Source organism: Pongo pygmaeus, chromosome 20 (genome assembly GCF_028885625.2).
Source record: "Pongo pygmaeus isolate AG05252 chromosome 20, NHGRI_mPonPyg2-v2.0_pri, whole genome shotgun sequence".
Lineage (NCBI taxonomy): Eukaryota > Metazoa > Chordata > Mammalia > Primates > Hominidae > Pongo > Pongo pygmaeus.
The window spans coordinates 47,889,736-47,910,486 of record NC_072393.2 but is presented as its reverse complement, the minus strand read 5'-3'; the positions used below and the strand labels follow the sequence as shown (position 1 = coordinate 47,910,486).

General features: G+C 55.5%; 1 protein-coding gene across 1 annotated transcript in view; it reads left to right on the top strand.

Moving 5' to 3' along the window:
* Window positions 1-3,542: 3,542 nt before the first annotated feature.
* The window catches only part of GRIK5 (glutamate ionotropic receptor kainate type subunit 5), a 73,233-nt gene continuing 56,024 nt past the window's right edge, over window positions 3,543-20,751 (top strand). Inside the window, exons 1-11 of the mRNA XM_054463332.2 lie at window positions 3,543-3,661; window positions 7,084-7,212; window positions 7,510-7,674; window positions 10,065-10,162; window positions 10,267-10,432; window positions 13,383-13,561; window positions 15,897-15,950; window positions 16,048-16,209; window positions 18,405-18,557; window positions 18,948-19,052; window positions 19,168-19,275. Of these exons, the coding sequence (XP_054319307.1) occupies window positions 7,134-7,212; window positions 7,510-7,674; window positions 10,065-10,162; window positions 10,267-10,432; window positions 13,383-13,561; window positions 15,897-15,950; window positions 16,048-16,209; window positions 18,405-18,557; window positions 18,948-19,052; window positions 19,168-19,275 (1,269 nt within the window). The 5' untranslated portion in view covers window positions 3,543-3,661; window positions 7,084-7,133. The remainder of the gene's footprint in view (window positions 3,662-7,083; window positions 7,213-7,509; window positions 7,675-10,064; window positions 10,163-10,266; window positions 10,433-13,382; window positions 13,562-15,896; window positions 15,951-16,047; window positions 16,210-18,404; window positions 18,558-18,947; window positions 19,053-19,167; window positions 19,276-20,751) is intronic.

Sequence of the window (20,751 nt, the reverse complement as noted above, 5' to 3'; positions counted from 1 at the left end):
TGAAGCAGTCTGGGTTTGCCCTTAGGGCAAAATCACCTGGGGTAGGTGCCAGAGAAGTGGAAGCCATGCTCAGTTTTTGACAGGCTGTGTGACCTTGGGCAGATTCTTGCTTCTGCTGAAACCTCCTTTTCCCCACTTGAAAAACGCCGTCTCTACTAAAAATACAAAATTAGTCGGGCATGGTGGTGCATGCCTGTAATCCCAGCTACTCAGGAGGCTGAGGCAGGAGAATCACTTGAACCCCGGAGGCGGAGGTTGCAGTGAGCCAAGATCACGCCATTGCACTCCAACCTGGGCAACAAGAGCGAAACTCCATCTCAAGAAAAAAAAAAAAGAAAGAAAGAAAAAAGAAAAGAAAATAAAATCTGGCCGGGCACGGTGGCTCACGCCTGTAATCCCAGCCCTTTGGGAGGCCGAGGCAGGCAGATCACGAAGTCAGGAGATCGAGACCATCCTGGCTAACATGGTGAAACCCTGTCTCTACTAAAAATACAAAAAAATTTAGCCTGGTATGGTGGCGGGCGCCTGTAGTACCAGCTACTCAGGAGACTGAGGCAGGAGAATGGCGTGAACCCGGGAGGCGGAACTTGAAGTGAGCTGAGATCATGCCACTGCACTCCAGTCTGGACAACAGAGCGAGACTCCATCTCAAAAAAAAAAAAAAAAAAAAAAGAAAATCTGAGGATCTGGGTAACTTCTCAGGCCTTTTGCTTGGACTTCTCAACTTGATTTGGGTTGTGCAGGTCTCTTTTCTCCAGATCATATAGGAATAAGCTGAGGCCTGGACCGGTCTTTCTGAAGGTGGTAGCGCAGGACTGGCTAGGATTTCCGGGACAGGTTGAATTTAGAGGGGATGGTGGTTTGTTTTTTGTTGTTTTTTTTTTTTTTTTTTTGGAGATGGAGTCTTGCTCTGTCTCCCATGCTGGAGTGCAGTGGCATGATCATGGCTCACAGCAACCTCTGCCTCCTAGGTTCAAGCAATTCTTGTGCCTCAGCCTCCCAAGTAGCTGGGACTAAAGGAGTGTGCCACCGGGCCTGGCTAATTTTTGTATTTTTAGTAGTGACGGGGTTTTGCCATGTTGGCCAGGCTGGTCTTGAATTCCCAACCTCAGGTGGTCCACCTGCCCCGGCCTTCCAAAGTGCTGGGATTACAGGAATGAGCCACTGCCCTGGTCGAAAGGATGGTGTTCTGTGTTGAGGTCCTTCATAAGCAAAGTCCCAGAGGCAGGTGTGAATCTGGGCTTTTAGGCCTGGCTGGAGTTGAGTGTGGGTGTTTGAGGGGCGGGTGTAGATGTTGACCAAGTGGGGTAAGGAGGTGTGTGCAAAGTTGGTGGTCCTTCAGCGTCAGATATATGTGTCAGATGTGTGTCCAGGATGCCCCACATGCCAGCTTACAGAGGGCTTCCTGTGCTAGGCTGGCATGTGGTCCAGGAGTTGCCATGTGCCAGCTGTGTGTTCGAGGCATGTGGTCACATGTGCTGTGGGCCGCACGTGAGTGTGTCAGTGTCTCCTCCCCATCACGAGCATCGGGGGTGGTGGTGAGTCACGGGCTCAGCCTTCGGTGCGAACTGTCATGTTTCTTCCCCCCAAATTTCACCCCCCACCCAGCCATGCACCACCCACCCCCACTCCAAGATCTGTGTCGCTTCTCTTTTCCATCCCCCTGCCCTGCTCAGCTTCTTCTGAGAGGCTGCAGAGTGTTCCCTGGGAAGGAGTCTCCCACTTCTGGCTCTGCCCTCCAGCTCCCTCTCCTTGTCCCATCCACCTTTCCCACTGCCTCTCTGCTCCTGCGACTAGAGAATGAGGGCCCCTTCTCTCCACCCACTCATCTCTGTGGGTCCCAAGGATTTCTCTGTGCACTACAGGGAATTCTCATACTCACCACCCATCCCCTCACTTCTATAGGAGCTATTTATATTGGGGGAGGCTTGCCCTGCATCTCCAGGCGGGCAGCTCCTGCCTTAGTGGCTCGCTTGTGTCTATGAGCCACATCCTTGTCTTTTTGGTCCCCTGGTGTCTGTAGGCCTCCCTTGTTTCTGTGACCTTCTTCAGCTCTCCTTGGCTCTCTCCCTGCACTGTGGACCGCTCCCCATATCTGAGGAGTGCTTTCTGTTTCCAGGGGCCTCTCTCTTGTGTCTTTGGCTTCTCTCCTGTTTTCCTTCGCGGGAGGTCTCTATGTCCACATTACCGCCCCTTGTCTCCGAGGTCCTTTTGCTTGTCTCTGTAGGCTGCTCCCTTGCCTCCATGGGCCTTTCTTTCTTATCCCTGGGCTTTTCCTGTCCTTGTCCTTGTGGGGTTTGTGGGTCTCGGCCCACTTCTCTGGACAGTCTTGACAGCTGTCTCTCTTCTCTTCATTTCTCTTCATCTCTGTAGCCCTCTCCCCTCATCTCAGTGGCCTTCTCCCTGGGTCTCCTTGCCTCTCCTCTCTGTGGGCTCCTGTGCCCAGGGCTGCCTGGGCAGGGCGGTGGCATGGTGTGGTAGAGGGGGTGGCTCGGGGGTGGGCCCTCCATCCAATGCAGCTCCTTCTTCTCATCAGCATTCTCCTCGCGGGGGGCCCCCAGCCCCAACCAATACAGGCTCCCCCTCCCCTGACTCCCCTCCCTACTCGCTCTCTGCCTGCCTCCCTCCCTTCCTCCTGCCCGCCCTCCTCCCTGCCTCCCTCCCTCCCTCCCTCATCTCTCTCCCACCAACCACCCCCCCCCCGCGCTCCAGGACCCAGCGCAGGCGGCAGGCGGCGGCCTCGGAGGGGAGACTGAGCGGTGGCGGCAGCGGTGGCGGCAGCCAGCGGCGGGGAGGCAGGCCCAGCCGGGGACTGGAGCCGGCAGCAGCTTCTCCTCACAGGGGACCAGGAGTCTGTGGCCAAGCCCTCCCACTGAGGCCCAGCACCGGGAGCCCCTGGGACACCCCACCCTCCTCCGCCTTTCTCTCCCACCTGCTTCTCTCCATTCTCCTCTCCCTCCTCCCTATCTCTCCACCTCATTTGCCCCCTTCTTGGCCTCTCCGGGTCTCCCAGCTCTCCATCCTCCCCAGCCCTCCACTCCCGGGCTCTCCCCGCCCCCAGCATGCTTTTCCCGTGGGGGCTGAGGGCTTGAGGACTCCGGGCCCTTGCCTCAACCAGGGCAGGGCCCAGGCTCCAGGGGGGAGGGGGAAAGGGGGCGGCCCCCTCCCCCAGCAGGCCCTCCCCTCCCCCACTTCTCCTGATGGCCGGCTTCCTTTTCTCCACCCAGTCCTCGCCCCCTGTGGCCCCCCCAGGCCGGCCCGGCTAGGGGAGGGGGCGGGGGCCCTTTCCTGGGCCAGCTTCCCCCTCCCCCGGCTTTGCCTGTGCCCCCCCTTCCGCTTTCACCTTCCTCTCCTCCTTTCCTCCCTCCTTCCCCTCCATTTGCTCCTTCCCCCTCTCCTCTATCCCCTTCTCTCCTCCATTTTCTCCTTTCCCCTTCCTCCCCTCCCCGGCCCGCCCTCTCCTCTTCCACCTGTCCTTCCTCCCTGCTCCTGTGGAGCCACCGTTTTGGATTAGTTGGGGGCCACCGCTGGCGGCGGGGGAGGGGGCCCTGTGGACTGCCCTCTCCCCCCGCCCAGCCCCACCGCCACCCAGCGCCAGAGCACCTCCCGCTGTCGGTCCTCGGGCCTCGAGGGAGCCCAGCCCTCCGTCCCACCAGGATCCGTGAGTGTCTGCAGGGCGGGGATTGGGCTGGGTTCTGGGTCCTGGAAGGCTGGGCTTGGTGCCACCTGGCAGGGGGGCACCACATTCTCCCCGTTCTCCGGACTGGCAAATACCCTCCCCCACTAGGGGCCTGCTCTGCGCCCTCCATCTCCTCAGCGTCCATTCACCTCGACCTCTTCTCACCCCTTCTTCTGGGCACATAGCTCACTGCCACCCCCGGCCCTCCAGCTTTCTGGGGTCCTACGGGGCTGACTGCTCTTACTTGGGCTTTACTTACCCCGGGCACCTGGCATGTCCGTGCCCCTGCTGTCTCCAAGCCTCCGTCCTGGTCCCAGACTGGCTCTTTCTGTTCCTCTGAGCCTCATCCTCTGCCTGCGGTGGGCCTTGGCCCTGTCCCCACCCCATCCAGTCTCTATCTCCTGGATATGTCTTTCCGCTTTTGAGCCCCCATTTCCTGTGTCTCTTGGGCCCGTCTCTGACTCTGCCCAACTTCTCTCCTTGCTGTTAGCCCAGGTTACTCTCGGCATGTCTCTGTTTAGATCCCTCTCTCTGTCAGAACTCCTCCACCCTGGCTTCCCTCTTTCCAAGTCTCCCCCGGCAGGTCTCTTTCCACTTCTCTTTCCATTCTGTGCCTCCGCTCACCTGTCCTCCTCCCTCTCTCTGCCTCTGAGCTTGGAGGCTGTCTTCCCTCTGTCACTTTTCCACCTCTTTCCCCCAGATCCACTCTGGGTGCCCGGCTCCTCCGTCCCTCCCTCCTCAGCTGCTGCCGCACCGCTTCATGGTCCATGCTGACTTTTCCTGGCTGTTCTGGCTCTTTCCACTCTCATTCTCTCTCCCCACTTCTGTGTTACCTTGTGTGGCCTTTCTGCTCCCATTCCTCTCCATGTCTGGGGGCTTTCAGGCCCCGGGATCTCCTGCTCTCCCGCACGGCATTCCTGAGTGTCTTGGGGTGGCTATGCCTCTGTGTGGGTCTGGCCTCTCCTGCGGGAGCTTGCCCTGTTCCTGCCTGTGCCCCTCTAGTGCACTCACTCCATCTCCCCACCTCAGTTTCCCTCCCTGACTCCCCCTTTCTCTCTCTCAGGTGCTTTTCCCCCTTGCCCCTTCCTCTTCTATGGGCCTGTCGTGCAGCTCCGACATACTGTCTCTCTTTCCGACTGGCCCTCTCTCTTTATAGAGTTTGGCCATTTCTTTCCTTCTCCCAAGTCTTGTACCTGCTGCTGTTTCTTTATCTCCCTTTGCCTTCTGCCTCACCCTGTGTGCCTTCGCTGGCCCTCCTTGACTCTCATCTTTGCTGATGTCTCTCCTGTGCCCGCTGTTGCTCAGCTTTCTGCTGGGTTTTGACTTTTATCTGGCTTTGCCCAGTCTCTGGGGCTGAGTCCTGGACCTGCCTGACACCCTACCTGCCCTGTCTCTATCTCCTTTGGTGTCTCGCCTCTAGGCTGTGTTTGTCTCTTGCTTTCTCACTTAGCCTCAGTTTCTACCTCTTGGGCTGTCTTTCTGTGTGTATCTCTGTGTCCACCTGCTGCCCCTCAACCCTGTCTTTCTCTGTCTGCTCCCACCTTTGGCTGCCACCTGTGGGTCCGTGTCCTTCTGCCCCATCTCTCCCTCCGTCTTTCTGTCCTTTGTCCTCTGCTCCCTGATTTGCCCCAGGAGTCCCTGGTGTCTCAGGATGACCCACTCCACTCCTGCCTCTCTCCTAGCTCCGCCCTTCACACTCCTCCCACTGTGAGCGCTCCTTCTGGGTCTCCCAGCATCCCTTGCACCTCCATCCTTGACAAGCCTTCACCTTAATCCACATTATAGTTTGCAGTCCCCAGCCTGTCCAGTATACTCTCCCACCCAGCACTCTCTTCTTGTCAGAGGCCTAGAGGGCAGTGACTTGCTCAAGATCACGCAGTGAGTCGGGGGCAGAGCTGGGACTGATCCCCAGCCTAGGTTTTCCAGGCCACTTGAGATGGTGAGAAGGACTTGTGCCTCTATCCTTCCCTCGAAGTTCTCATTCCACAGTTTCACCAGCTCAAGCTGTCCTTCCATGGGGACTGAGTGGGGTCCGGTGTCCAGGCCCGCTTCACAGCATTCTGGGCCCCCCACAGTAACCCTATTCCATGGAAACCCAAGCATCCCTTCCCTTGGGGCACAGCCCTCAGCCCGGGGGAGCGGAGCTGTGCATCTGGCCAAACTCCTTGCCCAGTGGTTGCCCTGCAGAAAGCCGGGGTGCCTAGAGGAATCCCTGACTCCTTAGGGGTGGAGAGTAGTGAAGAGCAAAGATGCACCATCTCCTCCTTTACTTCTGCTCCCCAGTAGGGTGGGGGGCAGCGGTATGGCACCCACTTCTGGCAGGCAGCTCACTCCCTGCCTTACTAACTCCTCCCTTCCAGCTCTTCCTGCTTGTATCCGAGTCGGTTCCTATCTTTTCTCCATCCTCTGTCTCCCTCTTCCTGTGTCTCGCCTGTGCCTTGGTTTCCCCCACTCCAGCTTGCCCCTCTTTCCTCCGCTCCCTGCTCTGTCCTTTCTTTATCTTGCCTCCTCATCCTCCTGTCTCTTCCCTCTTTCTCCCTCCTAGTCCTCTCCCTGCCTCCCTGTAACTCTCCTCTTTTCTCTCCGTTTCTACCCCCATTTTCCTATTGTCTTGTCTTTCTCTTCCCTTGTATTTCTATCTATTTTGTCCTTTCTTCCTTTCTGAGTCTCTCTGTCTTTCTCTTCTCTAAGCCTCTCTTTCACTTTCTCTGTTTCCTCCCTTCTCTCTCTTTGCTTTTTTTTTTTTTTTTCTCTTTTGCTGCTCTGGGTCCATTCATCTGTGGGGTTCTGTGTGTGCCTGTCTCTCTTTTTCTCCATCTCTCCATCTCTCCCGAAGTTTCCTAACTCCCAGATACTCTCCCCTCCAGACCTCGGATGTCCAGGCCTCTCTCCCCATGGGATTGTGGGAACCGGGGACGTTAGGAAAGTGGCAAGTGAGGCCTGGGATGGGGTTGCCTAGCAACCACCGCATCCTCTCCAGCCGGTTTCTGTTGCCTGGTAACGGCTGCCTGCCCAGAGACAGGGGCGGGACTGGGTGGGGGGGTGGCACTTCCTGGTTTCCTATTAGGGTGGGGCTGGTCCCAGGAATTCACTCCTACCTGAGAACCTCGCACGCCTCCGTCCTGTTTTGGTAGCTGTGCCCATCCTCTCTCTTGCAGCCTGTCCTACTCAGCGCCTGAGCACTGTGACCTCCGCTCTGGTAGTGCCCCTCTGAGCTGAGCTTCCCTTCTCGCAATGCCCTCAGTATTGCCAGCTTCTAAACGGAGCAGGGCTCTGCAGAGCTGTGAACTGCTTGCCAACAATGTCCCCAAGGCTTCTGTGACCACCCCATCCAGCAGGCCTCCAAGGGGTTCCATCCCACCACATAGTAATCTCCCCTTGGGCTGGGGGGGGTCTCCCTGCAGGTGGCGAGTGGGGGCCGCGGCAGCTGCGTCCCCATGAGGAGGGGAGGAAGATGCCGGCTGAGCTGCTGCTGCTGCTGATTGTTGCCTTCGCCAGCCCCAGCTGCCAGGTGCTCTCATCACTGCGCATGGGTGAGGCCCTCCCGCACCCTGCCCCTGCATCCTCAGGCCCTGGGGCTCCTCTGGGGACCCAGGCATGCCAGTCCCTCAGGACCCAGGTCTCAGCTCTCTTCAGCAGCAAGGAGTCCCAGCCTCCAGTTCCTCCTTCCCCCAGGAGTCCAGACCCCTAGCTCCCACCAACCTCAGATCCAGGTGTCTAGATCCCTGGTCCCTATACCCACCTCACCCTAGAGCCCTGGAGTCCAAGACCACAGCCCCCTCCTTCCTCAGGACTCAGGAGTCTGGTCCCCAACCCCTGTGTCCCCTCAGCTGCAATCCTGGATGATCAGACAGTGTGTGGCCGCGGTGAGCGTCTGGCCTTGGCCCTGGCCCGGGAGCAGATCAACGGGATCATCGAGGTCCCAGCCAAGGCCCGAGTGGAAGTAGACATCTTTGAGCTGCAGCGGGATAGCCAATACGAGACCACGGACACCAGTGAGCGGGGCCATGGGGGCGTGGGGTGAGGCAGGGCAGGTTGGTGGTCCTCAGTCCATCCGTCTGCCCCTGGCCTCTGGCCTGGCCTTGTCCTCTTCTAGCTCCATCCTCCCCCTTCTTTTGTGTTTGTCTCTGCCTTCTTCCCAGACATGGCTGCTACTGGGCCTGGGGGTTGGAGAGGAGGGAGAGCATAAGCCCCAGTTCTGCTCTGGAGGAGCGCGGGGCGGCGTTGAAAAGATAAGCCCTATCATCCCAGCTGACTGGGGATGCTTGTTAGCCCCCAGAGCTTAATAAAGCCCCCAGAGCTTAATAACAAGCCCCAGGCATGGAGGGCAGGAGGCTTGGGCGAGGGTCAGCAAAGGCATTCTGGAGAAGACTAGTCTGAAGCTGGGCTCTGAAAGGTGAACAGGATGTAGAAAGAGTGGCGTGGCTCCAAGCACGGCCGGCCACATCACAGGGGTGTGGAAGTGTCTATGGAATACTGATGGGCTGAATGTTCGAAGGTGTCACTTGAACAGATGTGCTGGAGTTAGACCTTTGGGAGATGCTGCCTTAAAACATGTTTTAGACAGGTTTCTTTCCTGCAGGCCTTATCAGAGGCTTTATGGTGTTTGTGTATGTTTCAGATCACTAAGAGGAAGAATGGGGTATGGCGTTTCACAGGCTTTTTTGGCTGATGTGGCACAGAGTACAACTTGGGAGAAGCTGGGATGGAGGGTGAGGAGGCAGACGGCTTTCCAGGCATGTGCCTAGAGTCTGGAGATGGGGTGGGGATCGGGGTGGGGGCAGAGGGAAGTATTTGGAGCCAAGAAATGGGGGGGGTGTGGGGTTGAGCCCATCCTGAATCCATCTGGATTCAGGACATATTTGGAGAGATTGTGAGAGACTTCAGAGCTAAGTGTGACAGGGCAGTAGGAAGCAAGGCTGTGCAGATTGTCAGGCCAGCTCAAGGAGGCTACAGTGCCAGGGTGAAAGATGCCACCTTCACCGACAGGCACTGGGAAGCCATTGATAGGTCTATACCAGGGAGTGAGGCTTCTAGAAAGAGAATCTGGAAACTGGATTTGGGTGATGAGTGTGTACTCTGATATATGTCTGAGTTGAGAGTCCTAAACTAGGGCAGGGGCCAAGGGGTTGAAGAGAAGGGGATAGATGTGAGAAATTTGAGGACAAAGAAGAGACAGAACATGGTGACTAACTGACTGTCAGGAGAGAGAGTGAAGGCAAGGACCATTTCCAGGCATCTGGTCTGTGTGAATGGTGGGGCCCTCACCAGTGTGGAAGGTCCAGAAGGAGCCAGTTTGGAGGAAATGAGGTGTTCAGTTATGATGCCTTTAGTTAGAGGTGGCAGAAACCAAACTCAGCCTGGTTTAAGGAAAAAAGAGAACTTATTAGCTCATGTCACTAAAAGACCTAAGGACAAATTTCAGGCATGGCTGAATCCAGGTGTTCAAAAGATGGCCTAGGATTGTTTCAGGCATGGCTGGATTCAGGCATTCAGATGACATCCTGGGAATCTCTCTGTGTCTTTACCTCTGAGGCCTGCTTTCCTCTGAGATGGCTTCATTTTCAGAAATGCTCTCTCAACTGGTGGTGAGATGGCCCCAGCAGCACCAAGCTTACATCTCACCAGTTTAGCAAACCGAGTGATAATTGTAGCAAAAGACCTGGGGAAGGTGCCCCATGGTCTGATTTGCACCCATATGTATTTCTGAACCAGTTGCCATGGCTAGAAAAATGGAGTTCTGTGACTCCCCAAGGCCTGCATCAGGTGCCAGTCAATCCTGGGAACCCTGGACTGAAGGGTGGGGATAGTTCCCCCAGGAGAAGTTAGGGTTCTGCCATGAGAACAGGCACTGGACAAGCAAAAACAACAGCTTTCCACCTCCCGGTCTTGAGACACACATATGTATAAGGAGGAAGAGAGCAGAAGAAAGAGGAGGAAGTAAGTGCAGCGGGAGAGTGGTGTTTGGAGTATGGGAAGGCTCCAGGGGACCTGGGCTGTGGGGTCAGGGGAGGAGATGGTGAGTGCACCGTGGGTTGTGGCATGGCTGAAAAGGTTGAGAACAACAGCGGCTGAGGGACTAGGCACAGGCTTTGTAGGCAGAGGAGGCCCCTGGTGTCTCTTTCTCTTCATCCCTTCCTTTGATCTCCCTTGGCCTGACCTGTCCCTCTGTTGCTGTGTCCTCATCTCTCTCCGTCTCATGCCCCCTCATGTTCACTTGTTGGGTGGGGTCAGAGACTGGCCTTCTGGGTCCCGGATGGCAGAAGAGGATCAGGCAGTTGCCAGTGTCTGATCATCTCCTGGGCCATGGCGGCTCCCTGAGGGATGGGGAAGGAGAGGAGGCAGGGGGTCCCTGACTCTGTGGTCTCTTCCCCTTCCCACGCAGTGTGTCAGATCTTACCCAAAGGGGTTGTGTCTGTCCTTGGGCCCTCCTCCAGCCCAGCATCTGCCTCCACCGTGAGCCATATCTGTGGAGAGAAGGAGGTGAGGTGGGGAGCGTGGGCCGGGGCTTTGTGGGGAGCGGGTCCCTGGGAGGCGAGGGCTGGGCGGAGAAGCAGGATGGAGGCCAAAGTTTCCTCTTTGTCCAGATCCCCCACATCAAGGTGGGTCCCGAGGAGACACCCCGCCTTCAGTACCTTCGCTTCGCGTCTGTCAGCCTGTACCCCAGTAACGAGGACGTCAGCTTGGCAGTCTCCCGAATCCTCAAGTCCTTCAACTACCCCTCGGCCAGTCTCATCTGCGCCAAGGCTGAGTGTGAGGGAGAACTGAATGTTTTGTTTTCTGTTCCCCCAGACACCCCTTCCCAAGAGATCTGGTGTCCCACACAGTGGTTCACTGCTCCCTGGTTAGAACCCTGGGGCACCCAGGCACCAGGCTCTTCTCCCATCTTCAGAAACCGAGGCCTCTGGTTCCACAGACCCCTTCTCTCCCCAAAGAGATCCATTTAGTCCCCAGATGGTGACTAAGCACCTGCCATGTCAAGGCCCTCTGCTAGGCCCTGGGCGTGGTCCCTGGGTGCTTGGAACTCCGGTTCTAGTGGAGGTTGTTGGTCATTGAGCTGTTGTGATACAGAGTGGTATGTGTGCTGCCAGGAGGCACGTGGAGACTCTGGTATCCCATAGGAGGGATCCTAATCCATCTGGGAGGTTCAGAGCCTGTGTCTATGAGAAAGAGACATCCAAGCTGAACCTGACGGGTGTGGGAAGAAAGAGGGAACAGGTTCCAAGTAGAGAGTGTGGCAGGGGCAGAGGTAGAGGGCCCAGGGAGCACAGCCCTTCAAGAGGCTTGCGGATACTCCCAGTGGCTGAAATGTGGGAACAACGAAGCATGATGGGAGCCATGGGAAGTCCCCACGCCGGGCAGGGCGAGGGGAAAGGGTCAGATTCGTGTTCTAGGAAGAGCCCTTTGGCTGCAGTGTAGAGAACAGGCTGGAGAGTGACAAGAGGGGTGGCAAGGAGACAAGCGAAAGGCAGGGGAGAGGTGATACTGGTCTGGGCCCAGGTGGTGGCAGCTGGAATGAGGGGGCCAGGGTGATGTGAGAGGCGTGAGGGAAAGAAGAGGGTGGGGCTAGGGATGGTGCGAGGCCTCTGCCAAGGAGGAACACGATTCATCAGGGGTACACGTCGGGTGTGGTGTGTCTTTGAGACTTTCATGTGAGATGTCTGGTAGGCTGGTGGATTTGTGGGTATGGAGCTTGAGGCAAGGAGGGACTGTGCTCCATATCCTCTAGAAGGAATTCCTCCTTCAAGAAGTATTTATTGGGCCAGGTGTGGTGGCTCATGCATGTAATCCCAGCAGTTTGGGAGGCCAAGGTGGGAGGATGGCTTGAGGCCAGGAGTTCAAGACCAGCCTGGGCAACATGGCAAGACCCCATCTCTTAAAAAAAAAGGTATTCATGGCCAGGCGTGATGGCTCACGCCTGTAATCCCAGCACTTTGGGAGGCAGAGGCAGGCGAATCACGAGGTCAGGAGATCGAGACCATCCTGTGAATGGTGAAACCCCGTCTCTACTAAAAATACAAAAAATCAGCCGGGTGTGGTGGCGGGCACCTGTAGTCCCAGCTACTCAGGAGGCTGAGGCAGGAGAATGGCATGAACCCGGGAGGCGGAGCTTGCAGTGAGCCGAGATCACGCCACTGCACTCCAGCCTGGGCGACAGAGTGAGACTCCGTCTCAAAAAAAAAAAATAAATAAATAAAGGTATTTATTAAGCACCTGCTCTGTGCCAGGCTCTGCTCTTGGTATTAGGGGTCAGCCGTGGGTGAAGTAGTCCAAGTACATTCTGATGAGAGGACTTGGGCAAAAAACACCACAAATAAGTGCATTACGTGGTTAGAAGTAGTGAGTTCTATGGAAAAGTAGAAATGACTTATGAAGAATGGTGTGGGCGTGGGGTGCAACTTTAAATGAAATGGTGGGCGAGGGCCTCATTGAGAAGGTGACGTTGGAATACAGACCTGGAGGAGGGGAAGGAGGGAGCTGTGTAAGGATGTGAGAGAAGACGGTTCCAGGCCAAGGGAACAGCCAGCATGAAGGCCGCAGAACAGGAACAAGACTATGGTGTGTGCAGAACAGCAACGAGGTGGTGTGGCTCAAGCCCAGAGAGTGAGTGATGGGGAGAGGAGGAGCTGTGGGCTGGGTGGTTAAAAAAAAAAAAAGGTATTTATTGAGCAGCTGCTATGTGCCAGGCCCGGCTCTTGATATTAGGCTATTAGGGATCAGTCTCTACTCTAGTGTCTCAATGAGGCCCCCGCCCACTATTTCATTTAAAGTTGCACCCCACACCCACACTAGACTCCCAGTCTTCATAACTCATTTCTGCTTTAACATGGAACTCATTACTTCTAACCATGTAATGCACTTATTTGCGGTGTTTGTTGCCCAACTCATCTCCTCATCCTGTACCTGGTCTACTTCACTCACGGCTGACCCCCAATACCAAGAGCAGAGCCTGGCACAGAGCACATGCTCAACAAGTACCTTTTTTTTTTTAAGAGATGGTTTCTCACTATATTGGCCAGGCTGGTCTTGAACTCCCGCAGTCTGGGCAGTAACAAGGGGGTGAGGTGGGCAGATTGTGTGGCTTTGGAGGCTGTGAGGACTTTGGCCTCTAGGACTCAGACTGAACTGGGAAGCCATTTGTGAGTTTGGGGCAGAGGAGGAGCACATCTGACCTGCATCATTCTGGCTGCTGTGTAGGGAACAGACTCAGGGGCAGGCTTGGGGATTGCAGCAGGCAGGAGTTGGTGGTGGCTCAGGACAGGGTGGTGACAGTGGCATGGAGTGAGGGGATCTGATGTGTTTGGAAGGGAGGGCCTTGATGGGTTGGGTGTGAAAGAGAGGAAGCCAGAGTTTTGGCCTGAGCAACTAGCACACTAGAGATGCTGTTCACCAACATGGGGAAGCCGTGGTGGTTGAGCAAGGAGATTAAGCAGAGATACCTGTCAGACACCCAATGAGGGGTCAGGAAGGTGGCAGAGACAGGAATCTGGAGTTCTAGGAAGAGGTCTAGGTTGGGATTTTAATTGGGGAGGGCCCAGGCTTCGGGTCCCCAAGCCCATTACCCCATGGGACCCAGCTGCCCCATGTCCTTGCACACCCTCCAGTCCTCTGCCCAGCTGCCCCATGTTGAGGAGGAGGGAGTGTCTACGCCATGCCTGGGTACCCGGAAGGACTCCAACCCAAGGCCCCACCCCTCCCTCAGGCCTGCTGCGATTGGAGGAACTGGTGCGTGGCTTCCTCATCTCCAAGGAGACGCTGTCAGTGAGGATGTTGGACGACAGCCGGGACCCCACGCCACTGCTCAAGGAGATCCGTGATGACAAGGTGTCCACCATCATCATCGACGCCAACGCCTCCATCTCCCACCTCATCCTCCATAAGGTGAGGCCCCTACCTCTGATTTCCCAAAGGACTGGGGCCAGAAACTTGGGGTGACTGAGCAAGTCACCCAATGCCCATGGGCCTCAGGAGACAAAAGGGGGCTTCAAGACCTTCTTCTTCCATGAAGATGATAATTGTAAAGTTTGTCTCTCAGCCTGCCTGCTTCCTGGTTGTGTGGTCCTGGGCAGTCACCCCATCTCCCTGTGAATAGTCCCTGCTCGGTGGGTTGTGAGGTTTAATGAGTGAGGCCAAGGGAACAGCCAGCGTTAAGGCTGCAGGACAGGAGCAAGACTGTGGTGTGTACAGAACAGCAAGGAGGCGGTGTGGCTCAAGCCCAGACAGTGAGTGATGGGGAGAGGAGGGGCTGTGGGCAGGGGCAGGTAAAGTACGCAGGGCAGTGCCTGGCCCAGAGTCAGATGTGGCTACATCGTAGCTCTGAAGGATTTTTAAACATTTTTTATTGAGCTCTGTGTTAAGGTGTTTTTGCATGTATTTTTTTCTTTTTTCTTTTTTTTTTTTTTGAGACGGAGTCTTGCTCTGTTGCCCAGGCTGGAGAGCAGTGGTGCAATCTCAGCTCACTGCAACCTCAGTCTCCTGGGTTCCAGCGATTCTCCTGTGTCAGCCTCCCAAGTAGCTGGGACTATAGGTACCTGCCACCACACTCGGCTATTTTTTGTATTTTTAGTAGAGACGGGGTTTCACCATATTGGCCAGGATGGTCTTGAACTCCTATCCTCGTGATCTGCCTGCCTCAGCCTCCCAAAGTGCTGGAATTACAGGCGTGAGCCACCGCGCCCGGCCAATAACCAAATTTGTATTATTTATTTTTCTCTACTTTTTTTTTTTTTAATTAAAACCATATGTCAGCCAGGTGCAGTGGCTCATGCCTGTAATCCCAGCACTTTGGGAGGCCGAGGCGGGCGGATCACGAGGTCAGATCAAGACCATCCTGGGTAACACGGTGAAACCCTATCTGTACTAAAAATACAAAAGAATTAGCCAGGCGTGGTGGTGGGCGCCTGTAGTCCCAGCTACTCGGGAGTCTGAGGCAGGAGAATCACTTGAGCCCAGGAGGTGGAGCTTGCAGTGAGCTGAGATTGCACCACTGGACTCCAGCCTGAGTGACAGAGCAAGACTCCATCTCAAAAAACAAAAAACAAACAAACAAACCCATATATCACTGCTGACTGTAGCCCACAGGAAGTGTGAACAGAATACACTGGGTTCTTGAGACAGGATGGCTTAAGGAGGAGGTTTCAGGTTTGGGAGCCAGGCAGGCCTGGGCTGGGATCCCGGCCCCTCCCATGCCAGCCATGTGAACAGTTGTCTCTTCCCTCTCCAAGCCTGCCCTTCCCCGACACCCACGTGTTGAGAGCCCAACTCCTGCCACCCAGGAAATGCAAGCTGGTGCCCTTTAATGTTATAATTCTCATGGGGGGACAGACTTGGGTGCTTCTGGCAGGAAGAATTTTTCCACCTTTGTTTTCCTCGAGGACTATGAGAAAAGGGTCTCAAGAATGAATCTTGACATTCAAACTGGCTGCTATTATTGCAAAGCACTTTTAAAGATTGCAGGGAATCGATTTTCTGACCTTATGCCTAGGCTGAGTCCTACACATTTGCAGCCCAACCTTGGCTTTTGGAGAGTGTAGGGCTTAAAATTAAGGCTCTCCTCTCTGCTGGGCCTGGTGGCTCACACCTATAATCCCAGCACCATGGGAGGCCAAGGCAGGAGGATTGCTTGAGGCCAGGAGCTTGGGACCATAGCAAGACCCCATCTCTACAAAAAAACAATTTTTAAAAAATTAGCTGGGCATTGTGGTGCATGCCTATGATTCCAGGTACTCAGGAGCTGAGGTGGGAGGCTCACTTGAGCCTGAGAGGTCAAGGCTTCAGTGAGCTATGATCCCACCACTGCACTCCAGCCTGAGTGACAGAGCAAGATCCTGTCTTAAAAAAAAAAAAAAAAAAGATAATTCCCCTTCCTTTCCTATTTCTGAGCTTCTTCTTGCCTGTCTCCAGAAGGAAATCTTCTAAGTGCCTTCATGAGAGGCAGGGGGCATTTGGGAGTCCTATTCTCTCCTCTAGCAAAATCTCTGTCCCACCTGGGACAGCAGTCAGCATGGCGGGACACCAGGGACTAAGGCCTCCCTCTGCCCCCACTTGTCTCCTCCTCTCTGTCTATCTCTGAGCATTTCTTACTTTACTGTGTTTCCCATGGGGTGTCTTCTCACCAGGCCTGTCTCTAAATCTCACTTCTTCTCTTGAGTCCTCCCTGTCTCTGCCTGTGGGTCTCTGTCTCTCACTCTGCCTCTTTGCCTCCTGTGTTTTCCAGGCCTCGGAACTGGGAATGACCTCAGCGTTTTACAAGTACATCCTCACCACCATGGTGCGTATGCCCTCTGGCCCATCTCCCACTTCCTTCCCATCACAGCTATCCCACTTAGGGCTTGGCCCCAGGCCTCACCACCTCTTCCTGGTCCCAGGACTTCCCCATCCTGCATCTGGACGGTATTGTGGAGGACTCCTCCAACATCCTGGGCTTCTCCATGTTCAACACGTCCCACCCCTTCTACCCTGAGTTTGTCCGCAGCCTCAACATGTCCTGGAGGGAGAACTGTGAAGCCAGCACCTACCCGGGCCCTGCGGTGAGCACACAGATACCCAGTCACACCCAGAAACACTCTGTGCACAGATACTTCTGGGGCCCCCTTTCAGACCTTGCTCAGATCATGCTCAGAACCCTCTCACCCTCCCTGAGGCCTCGTGGTGTGGCCTTGTGATGCATTGGACCCATGTCCTCCTCTCTCTCTACCTCCCACACCACTCTGGCCATGCCAGCTCCTCAAGGTGCCTCTGATGCCCCAAGCGGGTGCACCTCAGGGCCTCTGCACACCCTCTTCCCCCTGCTTCCTGTGCACTTTCCAAGAGAAGCAGTGGCTTGCTGCCCATCACTAGGACATTGCTCCAGTGTCCCCTCAGGTATAAGATTTTTCCTTCCTCCTCCTGTTTAAAAAATGGTAAACTTGGCCCGGTGTGGTGGCTCATACCTGTAATCCCAGCACTTTGGGAGGCCGAGGCAGGTGAATCACCTGAGGTCAGCAGTTCAAGACCAGCCTGGCCAACATGGTGAAACCCCATCTCTACAAAAGTACAAAAATTAGCTGGGCATGATGGCGGGTGCCTGTAATCCAGCTACTTGGGAGGCTGAGGTGGAAGAATCACTCGAACCTGGGAGGCGGAGTTTGCAGTGAGCTGAGATCGTGCCATTGCACTCCAGCCTAGGCGAGAGGGCGAGACTCCGTCTCAAAAAAAAAAAAAAAAGGTAAATTGGCCAGGCATGGTGGCTTATACTTGTAATCCCAGCACTTTGGGAGGCTGAGGTAGGAGGATCACTTTAGTCCAGGAGTTCGAGATCAGCCTGGCCAACATGGCGAAATCCTGTCTCTACTAAAAATACAAACATTAGCTGGGTGTGGTGGCGTGTGCCTGTAATCCCAGCTACTTGGGTGGCTGAGGCACAAAAGTCGCTTGAACCTGGGAGGTAGAAGAGGTTGCAGTGAGCCAAGATTGTGCCACTGCACTCCAGCCTGGGTGACAGAGCAAGACTCTGTCCCAAAAGAAAAAAAAAAAGGTAAACTACCTACTTTTTCACCCCTCCCTGCCTTGTCTTTTTCCATAGCACTTATATTTGCTTATTTCATCACGATGTGGCTTACTGTATATTAGACTTACATAGAGATATGGATTTGAGGACTGTAAGTTCCATGAGGGCAGGGGGTTCTGTTTATTTTGTTCACCATTGTATCGCCAGCACTTAAAACAGCGTAGCTCATAACAGGTGTCTGATAATAGATGTTGAATAAATACCAGAATACAAAAGATGCATATTTATCTGTATTTGTTCACAGACATCTACTCAGATACCAAGACACCAAGACACTTCTACGCGCAGAGCGCACATGGACACCAACCTGTCCAGTCAGATGTGTCCACACAGGGACATCACACACCCCAACACAGAGGCACATTTGTGTGTACTCCTGTGCACATCTACACAACACAGATACTCAGACCTTCACACTAACACAGCTGGGGCACACCCTAACAAGCACACACAGACACCGTGGTTGTGTCACAGATTGGGGGCCAGAGTGTATGGGATGCTAACTGTGTGCCAGGCACTGTTCTGAGTGCTTTACAGGCGTTATGTCACCAGATCCCCATAACAGCACATGAAGATAGAGATTGCTATTATCCTCATTTTACAGAGAAGGAAACTGAGGTTCAGGGAGGAATGAGGACTTAGTCCTGTCACAGAATGAGAAAATAGCAGAGCCAGGCCTCTAGCTCTGAGCCACCTGCTTCCCAGGCCCGCGACCAACCATTATATGCTCCTGCCTCTCTGGCACCACACCCACGCTGCGTATAGATGAATGGGCATGGTCATCCAGCCCCACTCATGTAAACATGCCCCAGACACACTCAGACAGGGACTATGGCCATCTTCCCTGGCCTGCATCACCCAGATTCCCAGACATACCTGCCCATGCAGGTGACACAGCTAGCTATCCAGGCACCCTCTGAGAGACACATGGCCACATACAGTCTGGGAGACCTACTCCCACCAAGACATGGGAAGCACACACACCTTCCCCGCTGTCAATTCCACTTCCCAAAAAAGACACCAGAGCCACTTCCTCACTCCTGACCCACCCAGTTTCCCATTCCTGGGGAGAGGGAAGTTATTTGAGGGCTTGAGGGTGGCAGCTCAGGGGCCTTTGGGGCTCCCCTGGCTAAGCAGCCTCTTATCCATCCCACCCTCGCCTCTGTCCCACCGCAGCTGTCAGCTGCCCTGATGTTTGACGCCGTGCACGTGGTGGTGAGCGCTGTCCGAGAGCTGAACCGCAGCCAGGAGATCGGTGTGAAGCCGCTGGCCTGTACATCGGCCAACATTTGGCCCCACGGGACCAGCCTCATGAACTACCTGCGCATGGTGAGTCCGAGCGGGGGTGGGTGGAGGAGGCAGGGCACGGCCACCTCAGGTGGGAGCGCTTGCTGTGTCCACCCTGTGGCCCTCTGCCCTCCCCGCTCTTCCCACCATACCCACTGCCTCCCCTGTCCATTCCCGGCTGTTGCTGCCTATCTGGGTTACTCTCCCTCTCTCTTTCTGAGTCTTGCCCTCTTCATGCCTTTTGTCCCATCTCCCCTTGCTTCCTTGCATGTTATCTTGCTCTTTTGACTGTGATCTTCCTCTTCTCTCTCTTGTCCCCTCCACCCCGGTCTGTCTGTGCCTTTCTCTGTGGATGTCTCACCACGCTGGGCCTTCCCTGCCCATCTCTGGGCCCCTGCACTCTCCCTCTGCCCCACCTCCCCACCCTGCCAGGTAGAGTATGATGGGCTGACCGGGCGGGTCGAGTTCAACAGCAAAGGGCAGAGAACCAACTACACCCTGCGCATCCTAGAAAAGTCCCGGCAGGGCCACCGTGAGGTGAGCAGACCCAGGGTGACGCCAGAGCCCTGCTGGGGTGAGGGTGGGGGCGGGCCAAGAGGCTGCCATGACCTCAGGCAGGGCCTCAGCTGACAGCACCCTCTCTGCCCCCTAGATTGGGGTGTGGTACTCTAACCGCACCCTGGCCATGAATGCCACCACCCTGGACATCAACCTGTCGCAGACACTGGCCAACAAGACACTGGTGGTCACAACCATCCTGGTGAGTGGCCCTAGACGGGGGCCTGGGAGTGGTAAGTGAAGGGGCCTGAACGCTGGGCCTTCCCTGGCGCTACCCTGAGCCCAGTCCTAGCTCCCACCGTGAGGTGGAGGGATGCATTGGCTGGCACAGCACATAGGCCAGTGGGGGCTGGGATTCCTGCACGCAGCAACTCCAGGTTGTGAACAAGGCGCTACCATCCTAAACGCTGCCAGAGCAGGGAGGGAGCAGACTGCCCTCAGGGCCAGATTTAACCCAGCTCTTTGCACAGTATCTGGCCCTGGTCAATCCTGATGAATCATGATTGCCAGAACAGTTGTTTTGCCACCCTTGCCAACAACATATATCAACAATGCCAACTCAGTGTCCATCTTGAAGTTGTGGAAACTGAGGCTCAGAGAGGAGAGGCGACTTGCCCAGGGTCACACAGCAAGTACCCGGCACAGCCAGGACTGGAAGCTATGTCTCTAATCCTTCAGAGCCTGAGTCTGGACCTCTGTGTTCTGAAGCTCCAGACCTCTCAGTACCCAAGCACCAGACAGGGGCGTTGTCCTGTAGCCCTGGGGGTGCCACTCCTGCATTTCACCAAATCAGAGGCAGAGGGGCCTTTGTATGTCAAGTATTTATTGAGCACCTGTTCTGCACCGGGCACCGTGCTAGGCCCTTTCCAAGCGTCATTCTTTAGACCTCACGGCTACCCTTGTGAGCTTCGTCTTATTTCCCCCTTTTGAGGGTAAGGAAGCAGGTCACACAGTGAGTCCCCGGCAGAGCTGAGTGTCAGGCTCAGAGCTGGTGCCCTCTCTGCTGCACCATGCTGCCTCCTGCCAGGCACAATGGGCTTCCAGTGCCTTAGGAGGTCAGGGAGGGGGTGAAGCACAGGGCCTGGCGAGCAGGAGGCTTCCCCAAGCAGCTGGCCTGGAGGCTGGACATGCCAGGCAGCCATGCTCTTCACAGTGGCCAAGTCTGTGGCCTGTCAGCACTCGTTGTTACTGAAGGAGCCGCTCAGTAACTCTGAGCTGTGGCAGCTATTAGCTGTGGATGCTGACATTCAGAGAGGGTTACAAGAGGGTTTTGCAGGATGTTAGAGGGCCACCTAAAGCAGTGAGTCGCAGAGCGGTTCCCTCGGTCCCTAGGGAACTCCTGATCTAAAATGGACCTCGAGTCCCTCTGGAGCAGGGCCAGTGATCCTGTTGTGGAGGGACAGATGGCCTGCAGACGGGAAACCAGACACCTCTTAACAGCCTCCCCAGGGGGCCCTGGAGGCTTGGCTAGGAGCAGTCAGACCCTCTTTGCTGTGGTGTGCGGTCAATCCCTGAAGCCTCTTGGAGGCAGAAGAGTTGGGGGCCTTGATGGGGAACAGGGTGCAGAGGTCAGGGAGGGGAGGTCAGGAGAGCTGAGCCGTGACCCTGGGAACTTCAAGTGTCTTCACTCTCCTCCCTGCTTCTCCTCAAGGCCTGGGAGCCTGTATTTTTCTTCCCT